The following is a 15,622-nucleotide window of genomic DNA, read 5'->3' as shown; positions in this document are numbered from 1 at the left end:
ACGCCGAGGAAGATAAAGGAGCGGTGCTTTGGTGGCGGTTATCACGCCTCGCGGTATCAAACCGTGTGGATCTGCCGCAGTCAGAGACTCCGCACTCACCCGGTGAGAAGTCCGTGCAATACCGCGTGATATAATTCGCTCTGAGGCTTGCCTGATCCCCAGCACATGCGCGATAAACCATGACATCACAAAGCTCCAATGATGCTCTTGTGGAATCCTCATCATCCAGCTACTGACCATGAGCGAGTTCATGGGTTGATTTGCGCGGTGCGTCCTGCCTTTGGGACCGCGAGAAGACTTGAAGCAATGTCTACGTCTAAAATGCACGCAAAACTGGCCCGGGAAACCTCCTGATTTTGACTCGTTGAAAAAGTCCAGCACCCTTGACCGGCCTGCCCGATGATGATGATGATGATGATGATGATGATGATGATGAGCTACCGGCTCAAGAACTCCATCCGCTAAAAAGAAAGCCGCTCAGTGTATCAACGTAAGGGTATTAGCAACTTGATCGCCTTCCTCACAAAACCGCAGCATGGTTGCCGCAGTAAAATGCCAGAACCCAATTAGACGGGTTAAGCTATCATCCGCAACACTATGCCTTTGCTTCATCACTCCTCCATCTCCTCGTCGTCCTCCTGCTTCGCCCCCCTGCCCTTTTCCGTGCGGACCCAGTCGACGAACTCATCGATAACGCCGGGCCATGCGCCGTCTTCGCTCCAGAACGAGAGCGTCTCGTCCTCAAGGCTCTTCTCCGCGAAGTTGAAAAGCTGATCCCACATATCCTTGTTGACCGTCCGCTTCCACTTGCTCTCGAGGAACTCGAGCCACCAGTCGAGCCACGGCGTCGTCTGCGTGCTCCAGTTCAGGCCCGACGGGGAGTACAACAGCTTCCAGTATTCGACGGCTTGCTCGAGCGGGATTGCCTTTTGGCCGGGAGGTCTGGCGAAGATGAAAGTATGCTTGTAGACGCGCTTCAGGGTGTTGCGAGAGGCGGGACTGCAGATTGCGCTGCTGAGTTGGGAGACGATGGCCTTTTGTTTGTCGATTGAGTCGGCTCTATAATAAAAATTTCACCAAGTCAGCTTCGGCTACGGCGGCAGGCTGCAGCCGGGATTTCTCCAGCGTATGCATCCAGCTTGTTCAGGTTACTCACTGCCTTGCTGCCCATCCCTCGACGAAACCTTTTCGCGTGATCTCGCCCATGGTCGGTGCCTGGATGAGCTCGAGGACGGCGAGCGCAGTGATGTCATCGAGCGGGACGCCGAGGTCTTGGAGGTACTGCATGGTGCCGTCGATGCCGACCGAGTCCTTGTCCTGCGGGTTGTCGACATACTTGTCGAAGATCTGATTGAGATTCGCCTCGTACGCCTTTGCGCCGCCTGAGCCGCCGCCATTGTTGAAGTACCTGTTGCATTGTTTCTTAGCGGGACGTGTCGAAATGTCGTTGTCAGCCTTGCGGCCTGACTTGCGCGGCGGCATTGTGCAGTGGTGAAGATGCTTTGGGAGAGAGTTGTCGGTGTCGGAGAGCGAAATGGAAATGGTGCAGGGAAGAGGCGTGGTGGCGCGGCCTTGCTTTTGCGTGTTCACGCGTGGTAGGAGCGCTCGTGAGGTTCATGACTGCCTAGAATCTCGCGCGAAGAGGTAAACAACGCACAACGGCAACCATCTGGCGCCCACCGTTATGCGCCATGAAATTGCCCTACTTGACTGTCTCAGGCCACCCCTTTATTTTCCTTCTCTGTATTCGCAGCTGCGAGATGCTCGCTCTTCCGGCGGCCAACCTGACAACGGGGGCTGGGGCGATGGGTAGACGAGGGGACGGGCGAGGAAACGTACCCGTTGATGGCTTGCTCTGGATTCCAGTTGTGGTTCCTGAGGATCTTGCGCTCGTGTCAGCACAGGCCGCGCATAAGGTGCAACGATTGACGGCTTACCCTTGCGGCAGTGGTGCGATCGCAGCTGGTGAAGTTCACGACCTGTTGGATAGCCGACTTTTGCGCTGTCGTGTAAGCGGGCGGCATGATGGCGACGGACGGGGGAGCGTCGACGGGAAGGGAACGCAGCGGGGCCGGAGGAGCAAGAGGGTCGGAATAGCGGGGTGCGAAATGACTGAGTGGTTTGGGATAGCCCCTCGGGCGGTGACGCAGCAGTTCGCCCGAGCCATCCCGGTTGAGCAAAGCGCGATAAGCCCGATAGCGGGGCCAGGCCGGGCCTGATTCTTACCTGCCTTTTCCGCACTTTGATGGTCCCTAGGAAGAGTCCTTGAGCCGTATGCTCCTCCCCGTGGTCCAATGTCCATCTGAGAATTCTGTTGACAGGCGGCAGTGCTGAACAGTCATGAGGTGGTCTATCCTCCGTTGTGCATGGGCATGCCGCCTGCCATAATAAAGCGCTTCTAGAATTGTCCATGCGTGCTGGAGGCCTGCAGCCGATGGTTCGCAATCCTGATCTGCTCCAGGTCAACATATTTCCTATGCAGGCCCTGCACCAATTCGGCTATATCATCGCCCATCTCAAAGTCTGCCCTCAAGCCTGTTGCCCGTTGCTTGACTTTTGGCAGCTGATTGATAGTGTTGATCATCCTAAAAAGGGTGACTTGGCTCTTCTTGCTCTCCATCTCCTGCACCTTGACGTCCTGATCAAACCTGTCTAGATGCTTGGCGTCGACTTTCATCGACGTCTCCTGAGAAACGGAGAAAGTTTGTGAATTGGCGGCTTCAAAAAGGTCGATACGGAGCAGCCTAGAGACGCAGTGGTTGAGAAGCCAGGCTACAAAGGGAGGTACGCGACTTGTCTCTGTGTATGTCGGAGGTGGAGAGTCGTCCATGTTGGCTGATCGCAAATCACGTCTCCGTGCAGAGAGATGGATATCGAGATGATAGATAAGAAGACGTGGATTCGGTGACTGGTGAGCCAGATGCAACGATGACTAGCTGTACAAAAAGGACGAAAAACGACTGGACAACACGCAGTTTCCTCCAGGGCCATCGGCCGGAGAGCCCCTCTTGCCCCAGTGGTATCAATATGGAAAGCGCAACCCGTCCCACGCCGCAAAGAAAGACAAGACTTGTACATTGCCGCTCCGAAAAGTGTGTATACGTCACCCCGTCTCCCCTCTGGTCGCCGCTGCCTGTTGTGAAGAAAATGAAAGTGCAAAAAGCGACGACTGATGACTCTGACCGCCCCGGCTTAGTCGCCAAGCGGCATTCCCTCGACCTCCTCACTCAGCGCCCTCCAGTTGTCAGCCTGCAGCTCGGCGTACTTGACGCGTTCCTGGCTCCAGTCCTGGTGCAATTTGCTGACGTGGTACATCGACTGCTGGAAGTTCAAGATCTCATCGCGGATACACTCCTTGATGAAAACGCTGCGGGCGTGCTGGTCGACGATGGATTGTTTGTCCTGTGCAACATCTTATCAGTCTTGATCTCTCGCGCAAGGCTCAAATCGAAACCTACCCTCTGAATAGCTCCCTCAACCTTCTCCTTCTCGCCGGGTTTGACAAGATGCTCCGGCCTGTCCCGGATGCCCTGGAGCTTGTTCTCGTTGTTATGTATCCTCCGCTCAAGTTGCGGGATATTGTCACGGTCCAGGCGATCCCGGCGGTCGAACAGATCGCGCATACTAACAAGGCAGTCTCTTTGCCTCTTCAGGTCTTCCAGTACGCCCTCATCCCAGCCCCTAGCCTCATCTTCTAGTAGGCTTTGCGAAGATTGAAGGTGCTTGGAGGTGGAATTAAGTCCCTCATTGAGGAGTGGCACATCATTAGTGTCCACGAAATAGGTGTCCTTGGAGGCCTCAGTCAAGGACTGCAGCGCAAGACCGAAGCGCATGTAGTCGGCTGCCATGCCTTCGTTACGCTTGCAGAGGCGCTCCATCAGCTGGCAAAGGTTGATGTACATTTCGGCAGAACGCCGCACGCCAGAACGCACGGTATCGAACATGTCCTGGAGAGTGGGCGGAAGGGAGTCCTCGAGGCCTGGAGGCAGTGTCCGGCCGACAAACTCCTCCTGTACTGATATCGTAGCTTGCTTTCTCCATACAGCAAGCTCCTAGGCGATGTCAGTAAATGCAGGCATCCTCCGTTAAGTTGGGTCAGACTTCTACCGTTGGGACGGTCAGGAACATGATGACAAGCTGTTCCTGGCTAAGCACCGGGTGCCGGACCAGAGCATTAGAAAATCTGGCAAGGCCCCTCCTCCGCTTCTCGATGAATGAGGCATCAGCCGCGAGGTAATTGCCATTGACTAGTCGCGTCAGCACCTGGCCTCGTCCGACGTATGCAAGCATACTTACTGGCTACCCTTTTGGGTGGAAGTAAAGGCAGTTGTCTAAACGGGTATCTCTTGTGCAAACAATCCAACAACCAAACGAAATCGCTGTACCTCCTCACAACCTTGCTGTTCCTACGCACGCTGCAAACCTGGTAGTTGCGGTGCTGGAAGAGGAAGATGCCCTCCTTCTCCGCAATGGCCGTGACAGTGACGATCTCGTCAGCTCCGTTGTTGGCCGCCAGCCCTCCGCCGAGGGATCTTCCCAAGCCGGTCGGATCATTGTTATCACCTTCTCCTGGAGGTGCGCCGAACCCCTCTCCGAGGCCCCCAGCGTTGGGAAGCCCGGGATTGGAGAAGCCATTGCCCGCGGCATCACCAAAGCCTCCCCAGCCAGTGCTATCTCCGCCGGACGGCTGGTTCTTGCCCAGGGTGTCGCCATTACCAGTATCCTGCGACTGATCCGCGGCGGTCGTGAAGCTACTCGTAGTCCTGGGGAATCCATTGCCGTTCGAGTAGAAAGACGCCCTGTTTCCGTTCGGTTGGGGCGAATCTTCGATGGCGGCATGGTTGTGACCTTTATGCTGCTCTGGGCTGTTCCACGGGTCGGCGTCAAGCCCAAAGGACGTTTTGCGCATGGTCGGTGTGGACTGAGTCTTCGGCGTCACAGGCTGAACCGGCTTAGGCGCAGTGGTCGGCGTCTCCACGACTGGATCGGGCTGCTCCTTGGGCTCCTCGTTCTTCGTCGCGTTCGAGATGCCGAGCGAGGGTTCTGGGAGATCTTTTGTTGTTGTTGTTGTTGTGTAAGCAACGCAAGCAGTAGTGGCGCAGGTCACCTCGCGTAGGTATGAGGGATACTTACTGTTTCTGCGCTCGTCAACGCCGTCGAGAGTAATGTCCTCACCCTCCAGGGCCAAACCTATCAGCGCAAGCAGTACATTGAACTCTCCGCGACCGACGCCACTCTCAGGCTCTTGCCCGTTCGGCACGACAATGTCCAGGATCCTGCTTTGCACATCTGGGCCGAGGTTGCTCTGGCTCAGCAGTTTCCTGACGCCACCCAGGCTGACGCCACCGCCGAAGCGGTCGCCGTCGGCAAGCAGGGCGTCGTAGGTGTCAATGTAGCTTTCGGGCACCTCGGCGGCGGGCAGCAGTGTCTTGACGATGTTGGCGCGAGCCGACTTCTTGGGCGCCGGGTACGACCATGGCGAGCCGGAGTCATCGAGGTCGTCGCCGAACAGGCTGGACGAGTTCCTGCCGCCGGAGCCGGGCTCGTCCTCAAACAGCGTCGACTGCTTTGGCTGCGGCAGGTCGTCCGGTGAGGTGCCGAACAATGACATGGCGGTCTGCGTCTCTCTTGCGTCGCGGGCGAAGGAAACAGGGAATGGATGGAACGGCGACGGCGAGAGGTGGGGGAGTCTCTAGGAACGATGGCGCATGCCTTGCGGGATCCAAGGCTCGAAACGAGATGGGCGCTCGGGCAGCAGTCGAGGTGTGGGCGTGCCGGTGCTGTATGATATGGCGCAGCTCGAGCGGTGCCCTGTCCTACGACCTACGCCATCAGCCGCCCACCGCCCACTCTGGGAAGCTCGGGCCTGTTTTCGGTGTCGGCCGGGTTGTGCTGGCACAAGCCAATCTTGACTAGTTTCTCGCCTTCCCGCGCAAGATCAGCGAGGACACGGCCCGGATGTTCCAGAATTGCGCTTCATGAAATAATCTGCTACTTGTTCAGATAGATACAATGCTATGAATGGCCAAAACTATATAGGAACGTGGCCGAAATCGGCCCCTGCAGCCGCAGAATGCCTCCACTCCAGCTCCCGAAATACCCAGGGTATCATTATCCCCAATCCGGATCACTCGAAAATGCGCCCTGCCCCATGCTTGCAAACATGTGCTTTTGCCGCCCAATCCATGCAATGATGATGGCCGCCAACTCCTGTAATAAACCCAAAAACCTTGCGGCAAGATCAACTAATCTTGCCTTTTTGAACGCCCATTCCTAACCTTTACCGTGAAGAGCCCGGCGAACTATCGTGCCTAGGCGTTGGGAGCGGCCCGCCGAAGCCGACCGGCGACAAAGGACTGACTGGTCCCGATGTGCTGCCGGGTGTTGCGTAATCGTGCACCTGTATTTGAGGATGCGGTGTTGGAGTTGTCGCGATAACTCCGCGAGATTGTGTTGCTGCTTTCCGGGAGCTGCTTGTGTCCGTCGAGATTTCACCACTTCCATGCTTCTGTCTTCCGCGCTCATGTTCACCTGATCCATTCGGTTGAGCCCGGCTGTTCGTCGATTCTCCTGACAATGCTTTCAAGGCATCTGGGGACCATGTACGGCCACCCCGCGGTTGTGCTGGGATGACCGTGACCGGGATATCAGCATCCTTCAAGCCACCGTCTCCAGGATCCAATAACTTGTCGCTTTGTCCGGAGAACAAGGCGCCGATTTTACCCTTCATCTCCGAAAGACCGTGTTTGCTCGAAGATTGCGTTGTTGACTGCATCGGTGACTTCGTGGCCGACTGCGTCGTTGATGGAGGGGTGGACGGCGGCTCCTTCTCGCGCGGCTCAATTACTCTCGCACTTAGAAGTTGGGGTGGAGGTGTCGTCCGTCGCCTTCTGAACGGGTTGAGATGTTGCCAAAGAGGACTGAATCGCCCAAACATGGTGACGGTAGGTTGAGGCGGTGCTTGCTCTTCCAGGTCGACAACCTTTGCCATTGGCTGAGAGTCCAATGTCGTCGTTGTATCTCGGCGGTCCCTGTTCCCTAAATCAAAACGAATATGCTCGCCCGCTGTTGATTGCTGTCGCGTGACTGACGGCGTATTATCGGTGGCTGTGTGGTAACGAACGTTGTACACAGTGCTCTCTGCACTGGTAGTGTCCGTTCTGCTGATTGGTGTTGCTACAGGAGGAGGGACCCTTGGACCCCCTCCGGGAGCCAAACCGGGTGTCTCAGACCTCGTCCCGCTTTCTGTTCCGAGCTGGTGGGAATGCACCCGGCCCAGTGGAACGTAGCTCCTATCTTCAAACTGAGACTGTCTTACTCGGCTGTTGCGTTGGGCGATGGCACTATAACCGAAGCCACGTGCTGACGAGAATGCTCCACCTCCACTTCCCCGGTCATCTCTATTGTGGCCATCACGCCGTATGCCAGGCCAGTTGATTTCCTCTGACGGCGTGATGTCCAGCATCTCATCACCGTCAAAGATCTCTCTTCCCAAAATCCCATCCTTCTTGTCTTCTCTTTCTAGCGCTTCAATACGCTCGACCCATTCCCACACAATGACACTGGCTGCGGCAGCGCCGACCCACCGGAAATAATCTCCCCAACCAGCAACGCTGTAATCCGAAATATCTGTCGCAAAAAACACGACAGGCGTGAGAATGGCAACAATAGAAAGAAGGGCGACCACGGAAATGTTGTACATCATCCAGTGATGAAAGGCGTATCGTCGTTTCGTCAAGGCATAGTAGAGCACCCAAGCGGCGTACAGCATGCTCAATGCCAACTCGAAGAGGTAGCTGAGGGCGGGGATTGCGTCTTTGAATTGTCGAGGGCGGCCGATATCATGTCCCATGAAATTGTTTATGGAACTGAAAGTCATGTCGAGTACGATCAACGCGAAACCGACCCATTTGATAATCACCTTCTCCTTGTGCCGGGGAAACAAGCGTATCAGTGTTTGGACTTGGGCCAGCAAGAGGAATATGTCGGATATTAGGCGCGATATCTTGATCTCCAGTCCGCCGACGACTTCTTGGCGGATGGCCGTGGCGTCCATGTAGCCGTCGTGGTATTGTTGCTCGGCAATGCGAAAGGTGTCTGCCGTGGCAATGGTCATGGAAATGGCAACCGTCAATGCTGCGACCTTCTGAAGCCAGGGCCGCGACCCGACGCCAATAATAGATGCGCCTCCACCGGCTCCGCTGATCATTCCACGCCTTCCCATAAGCCCGGATCGTCCTCCGGGCCCTCCGACGAAGAAAGTACGGGGCGTGATGAGTAACATGATGACGAGCATCCAAGCGATAACGGTGGCAGCGCCGGTCGCATAGACCTGAGGGGCCACGGAGGCGTAGAACGGGTCCTGCATATCGATCACGTCCGAGGCATCGCGGGAGGTGGTCGGGACAGCGGTGCAGTCGGGCGTAAACAGGGCGTCGGCAGTAAGCGTGATGGTGGACGAGGGGCTGAGGATAATCACGCCGTCGGATGGCAGCGCGAAGGGAGTGCATGACTGGCTCGCCGTTAGCTTTGCGACAGGAGGCGTGCGGCGTGTGGGGGAGGACTGACAGCAGCGTCGGTGTCGACCGACGAGCGCCGACCGGTGCTCGCGAAGTCCTCGCGAAACGGCATCGTCGTGGTGGTCCGGAACCGTCTCCTAGAGCGCAACGCGGCATGGCCGACAGCCAGCGGTGGTGTAGAGGGTGGTGGTGGGCTCAGTCGTCATTCCTCGATGGGCGATGGATGCAGGGCGATGGGTGCGGAAGCAAGATCGCGATGCTTGGAGAATGCTTGGGCTCTTGGGCGGAGCGCTGGCTGAGGAGAAGGCGCTCCAGGCCCACGCGCGATCGCCTCTGCGCCGGCGTTTCCCGGGGGGCAGGCGCCTGAGGGGCTCGTCTCATCATCCCAGCGAACCTAGCGCCGTCGGGGCAGGCTGCAGCAGCCCGCGAGTCGCTTCCCCGCCGCCATCCGCCAGTCCCTCCGCTCCTCTGCGCCTTCAGACGCCGCCGGCCGACGCAAGGGTTGTCTGCACATCCCCAGACCCTCGACGAGGCAAGCTTTCCAAGGGCCAGGGCCAAGCATTCTCGTTGCAGAGCCAGGGACCATCACCGCTTGGCCACCTATCGCTGTGCTGCCAGCCAGCGCACCCTGGAACCGGCCTGAGGTTAGATGTCTGGCCGCCCAGTCCACCACTCGCGCCCGTGTCTCTGAGCACGCACCGTCGCAACGCATCAGCTGCCGGACAGTTGCTCGACCGACCAAACCACTGGAGTCCGAAGCGTCGCGCCGCCACACGACGAGACTCTCATCACCATTATTGATGAGCTTGCGCCTTGTTCCTTGTGCGTCTCGGTACCCCACACAATAGTTCCAGGTCCCTGTACCTGTGACTGATCCCCCCTCACTATCTCACCACTAATAACGTCGCCCCGCCGGTGCGGCGTTGCCAGAGCGTTTCCCGATAGATACCCGTCTGCACGTTGCTACTTTTGGTAAGCAATGCACAACCAGAGGTTCCATGTGCGCAGCTTGCGGGGTTGTCTCAGGCCCCCATGTTTCCTCATGTTGGGCAATGACGATGCATCTCCAATGGAAATGAAGCTGGTAATAATAATAAGGCTGTATTAATCGCGCACATGCCTATTTCTCAGCCTAACCACACTTACTTACAAGCGTTTCTAATTTGAGCGTCGAGTCGACCATTGAGGTAAGACTTCTTTTATTTAGCGCAAGACAATATTACATCTTAGGACGGGTACGAAGTCCGTTCCCGAGTATTATTGCAGCACGGTGAAGTGGTAAGGCGCTTGTTCAGAACCTCTTGGTAATAGGTTGTTTGTGCACTCATATCCGGATGGATCCTCCAATTGCCCAGCCTCTGTTGCAATAGTTACCGAGCCCATTTTCTAATCGGAAAATCAATGCCTCGGGACGAAGTTGACAGCCGCGCAACCATCTGGCTGGATTAAAAATCATAGCTCACGCCTCGGCCTGATACGTTATACGAACGGCTTCGGTCTACGATGACGAGATTACTGATCTACGGATCAAGCTGGGAGTTTCTGCATGATGAGGACCTCAACCTATTTGCGACCGAGGCGGAAACACCGGATGTTATAGTTGAGTAAACTGGAATATGAATAAAAACTATAAGAGGAGGGGTGGTCGACAGCATCTGCTTGTGATAGTAGCTTCAGATTGAATTAGAACCATGTCTGGAGAGCTGGTTTTCGTAAGTGAATTGTCACTCCGCTGACCTTTATCAACGTAACTAATTAGAATGCGTAATCTAGATTACCGGCGCTGCCGGGTTCCTTGGTGCCAACGTCGTTCTTGAAGCTCTGAAAGCTGGCTATCGTGTGCGTGCCAGTGTCCGCAAGGACTCACAGGTCAAGCAGCTGGAGTCTTACTTCAACCCCGAGTTTGGTTCCAAGGCGGAATTTGTCATTGTCCCGGACATTACCAAGTCAGATGCATATGATGGCCTTCTTGGTGGCGTCTCATACGTCTTTCACGTTGCCTCCCCCCTTGCCCCTCCGGTGAGTCTTTGTATTTCCCTTGGAATGGAAGGATAAAATACTCAGTCATTACAGAGCACAAACTGGAAGAAGGACCACATCGACCCTGCCGTCAATGGTACAGTCGCCATTCTGAAAGCTGCAAATGGAATAGGCAGCATCAAGAAGTGTGTCATCACCGGTTCCATTGCTGACCTGATCCCATGGTCTGACTGGCCTGCGCCTGATGAAGCCATAACTGGTTTGTACATACCATCAACTTCTGATAGACATTGACATCGGCTGAAATTATAATCGTAGAGGATCACAACTACGACTTGGATGTCTCTCCAGACCTCGATTTTAAGGTGAGCTTTGTCGCTTATCGCGCATCGAAGCTCCTGGCCGCCAAAGCAGCTCGGGAGTTTTTCGTCCAGCAGAAGCCGCACTACGCCATTGTGAGCCTGCATCCAACCTTCATATTCGGCCACCACATCCTGCAGACCTCCTCCGAAGACATGTCTGGATCACGCGCGATGCTGTGGGCCTCGTTGAAGGGCCCAGATCAACGAATCCCGATTCTCAACCATGTCCATGTGACGGATGTCGCGCAGGCCCATATCAAAGCTTTGGATCCGAGAGTTACCGGCTATCAGAAGTTCATCCTTTCGGCGGAGCCCGGTTTCCCGGACTGGGAAGAGGTGCTGCAGTTCGTGAAGCAGGAATACCCCAATGAACAATGGAGCAATGCGCCTTCCCCAGGCAAAAGGAACATCAACGTCAGTAAGGCGGAGAGGGTCTTGGGCATGGATTGGATTGGCTGGAGGCAACAAGTCATCGATACAGTAGAGCCTCAGCTGGAGCTGATCAAGAAAGCTGCCACGCTCTGAACATGGTCCTGTTGTAATGTTCTGCGCTTCTAAATTATTGTCGTACACAGAGTAGATACGAATCAAGACGAGGTCAACTCGTATTTGCCACAGAATCGTGAAATGCTCAGGACAGGGATAGCTGTTTTCAAAGTGCACCAACATGCACAAAACGCGCTTAAGTTAAGCAAGAGGTACAGCTTGGAATGTGTTGCGGACTTGCCTTACTTATGAGGCACGGAAGGCGGTCAGAGCTTGTGTGGGGTCGTCAGAGATCCGGACACCTTGGTGAAACACAAGAACGTCCCATCTTCAACGCGTGCGAAAACAGACCGAATCTGCTTGGATCTTCCATTTTGATGCCAGTGGACACTTCTTCGTCACGTGCTGCGTAATAATACGTCACCGGTCGCGCCTGCCCGACTAGGCAGCCACGCAGCAAGCAGATCTTCCGCCATTAAAAACCTCCAGCTCGGAACACATCATCTACTCGGACTCGGCGCACTCTAACAGAACAGATCTTCCCACAACATCTGCAAACCCATCTTTGGACGACATCCACTGCAACACCGCCGGTATGACATCGACTACCGACCCGCCGATGTCGCTGGCCGAGCTGCCACTCGATGTCTTGACGAACTGCATCCTCCCCCACCTGGATGCCACGAGCTTCATGGCGCTCTGTCGCACCTGCAAAGCCTTCTACGAATCCTCATTCCGCCAAGACGCAACTTTCTGGAGAACCGCTGCACAATCGACCTTTAGGATTGCTGAGCGCCCTGCCAAGGTTGCCGATGGTGCCCACTGGCAGAAGCTCTACAGGAATCTCGTGCACAACACCCGCGCCTACACTTGGGGCGAAAACTCACGTGGTGCTTTGGGCCAAGAGGACCCGGAAGAGGATCCGTCGCCGCCACCGCCTCGCCGGGGCATGATGAGGGGTAGGGGTCCTATTCTGAGGCGTGGTCGCCCTCAGGCTGCCAGGCAGATTCAGGAACGCCCTTATCCCTTTGAGATGTTCAAGTCGAAGGATCTTGGTATTATTGCTGACCTTCAGTGTGGCGGCTGGTCTACTACTCTGCTCAACTCCAAAGGAGTTCTCTTTTCCGTTGGCACCCTTGATGGTCTCACATTTTCCACGGATCAGTCTCGCGTTCTTTCTCCGCTCCAATACCCAGCAGGGTTCCCGCGCTCGACTGATCGCTATGATCCATCGACCGCCATCAAGCAGTTCTCTTCTGGCAGGTCTCATATTCTCGGCCTCTCGGATAGTGGTAAAATCTGGTCGTGGCACTCGATGAACGAGCCTGCCTGGAATATCGCGTTCGCTGAGCGTGACATCGCAGAGAAGGCCCCAGCCCACGGAGAGACTTCCCACCTCCATCGCAACCAGTCCATCTCTCTGAGGAGCGGATCTGTGCGCCGAGTCGTCGGTGGGTGGAGCGTCAGCTCTGCCTACATTAACGGTACAGGAATCGTGCTCTGGTCCCCCGCTAATCGCAAGCACTACGGTTCAGAGCTTGGCAATGATACCTTGATCATCCAGCACACTGTACCTGTGCCCAAGACGAGCTACATCCGACCTGCCAGGAGCGCTCGGGATCCTGATGATGCGGCACGCGAGCTTGGCCAGACGATCGGCGAAGTCATCAATCACGTCATTCTCGAACATTTTGTTCTCTTCGTCACCGACCTGGGCAAGTTCTTCGCTGCACGCATGACTTGGAACGAGAGAGACACCACTGGACATGTCGAAGACATCGTTGAGATTACGGCTCTACGCGCGGACCAAGACGCCGTCCAGAGGCGTGCACAAAAGATTGACATCCAGGGAGCGTTCAGATCATTTGCTGCATTCAAGAATGATGGTGAAGTCATCACCGGCACGCAAGACTACCTGGAGGCATGCTGGGACCTCCGTCTGTCAAACGAGACCCCTGATGCAACCAATCTCAAGAGGATCCCAGCCCTTCAGAACTCCGGTGTGATCTCGATGGCCTTTGGAGACTACCACTACCATGCGCTGCACTCTAACGGAACCATCACCTCGTATGGCAGAGAGTCCAAGCGTTGCGGAGCGCTTGGCCTTGGCGGCTATGGCGAAGCTGAGAGCCGTTTGAGAGGCCTTGTCCAAATCGGAGACAGCAGGGCCTTGTGTCAGCATGGCTACACTACGGGCCGTAAGATCTTATTCAATGACGTCAATCGACAATGGATTAAGTTCCTGTCATCTGGGGGGGTGGATGTGGCGGAAGCTCAGGACCGAATGAGGATGACGATACGCGATGCGACTGCTCTGGGAGAGGTCAGCGAGTGGATCGAGCAGCAGGGTTCTGGCTGGGACAAGGAACCTGCAATTGCAGCCGCCGATGAAGACGGGCTCGGTACCCACTATGCCTTGAGCGTTGCTGCGGCTGGATGGTATGCTGACATTTCCCTATATGAAAGGACGCTAACTGGGGAGTTGTGGATAGGCATAGTGGAGCATTGGTGCTTGTCAACGACGAGCTGTCTAAGAAGCTGGAGGAATCTTGCATCCTGAAAGAAGAGAGTGCTTTCAGCAAGGTCAGTCGACTTATACTTAATATTCTCAGATGGGTGCTTGACGCCCTTGTCAGTGCAGACTGCACTGACTTCTTCAAACAGTTCGGCCCAAACCCATCTGAATTCAATGCTCCTTGGAACCATGGCGCCGCGGTGGAGGAGGGCGTGTGGTACAAGTGGGCACGCGACCACTTCCCGAGGTTGCAATTGTCCAATGGCGAGCAGATGCCCGGTAACGACGACGTTCCATTCGACGAATGGAAGAGCCCGAGGCCGGATTTCGTGTTGGACCAAGGCTTCGAATAAGGTCTAGGTATTGGTCTCAAGATGGTTGCTGTGAAGAGTTGGTATTCATTTGGACGTGGCCTTTGATACCCATGACATTGAAAGGGAGTTTACGACGGATGAAAAGCTAACGACACGATTCACGGGCTCTGTCTTACTCAAGGCGTTGCGATCGGATACAGCACAATCCTAAATGGCTCCATCTGTAGCTTGGAGCGAGCTTTTGGTCCTCACCGGACTGATACGAAGCGGGCAGCTGTATCATTCGCAATCGACATTCAAAGGAGAAACAGCGATGGATTCCAGACTTGGGCTTTGTGGGAGTAATGCTCTTCGAGCAGTTACTGATCCCTTGAAAGCCCAGGTCTGCGCGTTTGAATATTGAACGGGGGCGGATTGCTTGAGCGATTGATATCGATCACTCCAGAAGTTTTTGTAGTCCATTCGATTTTCATTATTCGACCAAACTCCCAGTAAACGGATATATAACACACTCTAACTGCCCAGAGCTTTTCCAAACGACCAGCCACGAACCCATGATTTGATCTATTTGCCGATGGTCAAGAACAACCTATCACCAACGTCGCCCAAGCCAGGCTTAATCATGCCCTTGTCATCCGTCTCCTTGTCAGACCCGCCGACGTAGACCTCGACCCCCTCGGGCCACGTCTCGGCCGCCTTGCGCAGCCCGTCCTCGCTCGCGATGACGGCGCACACGATGATCTTCCCGACGCCCCAGTCGCGCAGCGTGTCGATGGCGGCGCAGGCGGTGGCGCCCGTCGCGATGACGGGGTCGACGACGATGGCGAGGTCCGAGGGCCCCGCGGCGACGGACGGGTTGGACGCCGTCGGCTTGTGGTAGGGCAGGTTGTTGTAGTACTCGACCGGCTGCAGCGTCGTCTTCTCGCGGTACAGGCCCAGGTGGTGGACGGGCACGGCGGCGGGCAGCACGCCGAGGAGCGCGTCCGTCATGCCGAGCCCCGAGCGCAGGATCGGGACGAGCGAGATGCGCGAGGGCGAGATGGCGGCGACGGGGAAGGAGTAGCCGAGGGGGTTTTGGTCCTGTTGGTTGGCGGTTTTTTGCTTGGGTTAGCACTGGGGTTGGGTCTTCTTTTCTTTCGTTTTTTCTTTTGTTGTCTTTATGGGATGAGGGGTTTCTGGGGGGTGGTGGGGGGAGGTTATGGTTCGCGAGAGAGGGAGAATGGGTGGGGGGGAGAAAGGGAGCTTACGGTTCCTGCAGTGGTGGTGGTCAGGCCCGCTGCGAGTGCCTCGACGCCGACTATTGTCGAGATCTCATGGATCAGCGACTTGACTTCCCGCGGGCTGGCGCTGGCGGAGCGCAGCTGCGAGAGCTTGGCCTGGACACATGGGTGCGTGGAGACGTGGACGTTGGACGGTAATGAAGACATGGCGGACGCGGGTGCGGGT

At 55.9% G+C, this 15,622-nt stretch overlaps 7 protein-coding genes across 7 annotated transcripts; 2 read left to right on the top strand and 5 right to left on the bottom strand.

Moving 5' to 3' along the window:
• Positions 1-611: 611 nt before the first annotated feature.
• On the bottom strand, positions 612-2,024 carry BKCO1_5100065 (defective in cullin neddylation protein 1; the record flags this gene model as incomplete). The annotated part of the gene is made up of 4 exons (XM_020276987.1): positions 612-1,059; positions 1,157-1,408; positions 1,840-1,883; positions 1,938-2,024. The coding sequence occupies 4 exons, from the start codon at positions 2,022-2,024 to the stop codon at positions 612-614; spliced, it is 831 nt and encodes a 276-aa protein (XP_020127427.1).
• A 374-nt stretch (positions 2,025-2,398) lies between these two features.
• BKCO1_5100064 (uncharacterized protein) lies at positions 2,399-2,830 on the bottom strand (the record flags this gene model as incomplete). The annotated part of the gene is made up of 1 exon (XM_020276986.1): positions 2,399-2,830. The coding sequence occupies one exon, from the start codon at positions 2,828-2,830 to the stop codon at positions 2,399-2,401; it is 432 nt and encodes a 143-aa protein (XP_020127428.1).
• Positions 2,831-3,192: 362 nt separating this feature from the next.
• BKCO1_5100063 (sorting nexin mvp1) lies at positions 3,193-5,611 on the bottom strand (the record flags this gene model as incomplete). Its single annotated transcript, XM_020276985.1, has 4 exons — positions 3,193-3,402; positions 3,459-4,052; positions 4,108-4,247; positions 4,297-5,611. The coding sequence occupies 4 exons, from the start codon at positions 5,609-5,611 to the stop codon at positions 3,193-3,195; spliced, it is 2,259 nt and encodes a 752-aa protein (XP_020127421.1).
• A 669-nt stretch (positions 5,612-6,280) lies between these two features.
• Positions 6,281-8,631, bottom strand: BKCO1_5100062 (ph signal transduction protein; the record flags this gene model as incomplete). The annotated part of the gene is made up of 2 exons (XM_020276984.1): positions 6,281-8,512; positions 8,569-8,631. The coding sequence occupies 2 exons, from the start codon at positions 8,629-8,631 to the stop codon at positions 6,281-6,283; spliced, it is 2,295 nt and encodes a 764-aa protein (XP_020127422.1).
• A 1,579-nt stretch (positions 8,632-10,210) lies between these two features.
• Positions 10,211-11,386, top strand: BKCO1_5100061 (nad dependent epimerase dehydratase family protein; the record flags this gene model as incomplete). Its single annotated transcript, XM_020276983.1, has 4 exons — positions 10,211-10,231; positions 10,293-10,538; positions 10,593-10,758; positions 10,818-11,386. The coding sequence occupies 4 exons, from the start codon at positions 10,211-10,213 to the stop codon at positions 11,384-11,386; spliced, it is 1,002 nt and encodes a 333-aa protein (XP_020127423.1).
• A 556-nt stretch (positions 11,387-11,942) lies between these two features.
• On the top strand, positions 11,943-14,215 carry BKCO1_5100060 (regulator of chromosome condensation rcc1 protein; the record flags this gene model as incomplete). Its single annotated transcript, XM_020276982.1, has 3 exons — positions 11,943-13,786; positions 13,840-13,930; positions 14,012-14,215. 3 exons carry the CDS (start codon positions 11,943-11,945, stop codon positions 14,213-14,215), a joined length of 2,139 nt encoding a protein of 712 aa, XP_020127424.1.
• A 525-nt stretch (positions 14,216-14,740) lies between these two features.
• On the bottom strand, positions 14,741-15,603 carry BKCO1_5100059 (uracil phosphoribosyltransferase; the record flags this gene model as incomplete). Its single annotated transcript, XM_020276980.1, has 2 exons — positions 14,741-15,256; positions 15,424-15,603. 2 exons carry the CDS (start codon positions 15,601-15,603, stop codon positions 14,741-14,743), a joined length of 696 nt encoding a protein of 231 aa, XP_020127449.1.
• Between the last annotated feature and the right edge of the window lie 19 nt (positions 15,604-15,622).

The sequence above is a fragment of the Diplodia corticola genome, assembly GCF_001883845.1.
Source record: "Diplodia corticola strain CBS 112549 chromosome Unknown scaffold51, whole genome shotgun sequence".
Classification (NCBI taxonomy): Eukaryota; Fungi; Ascomycota; class Dothideomycetes; order Botryosphaeriales; family Botryosphaeriaceae; genus Diplodia; species Diplodia corticola.
Note: the sequence above shows the minus strand (reverse complement) of the source record. Positions and strands in the feature narration are given on the sequence as shown.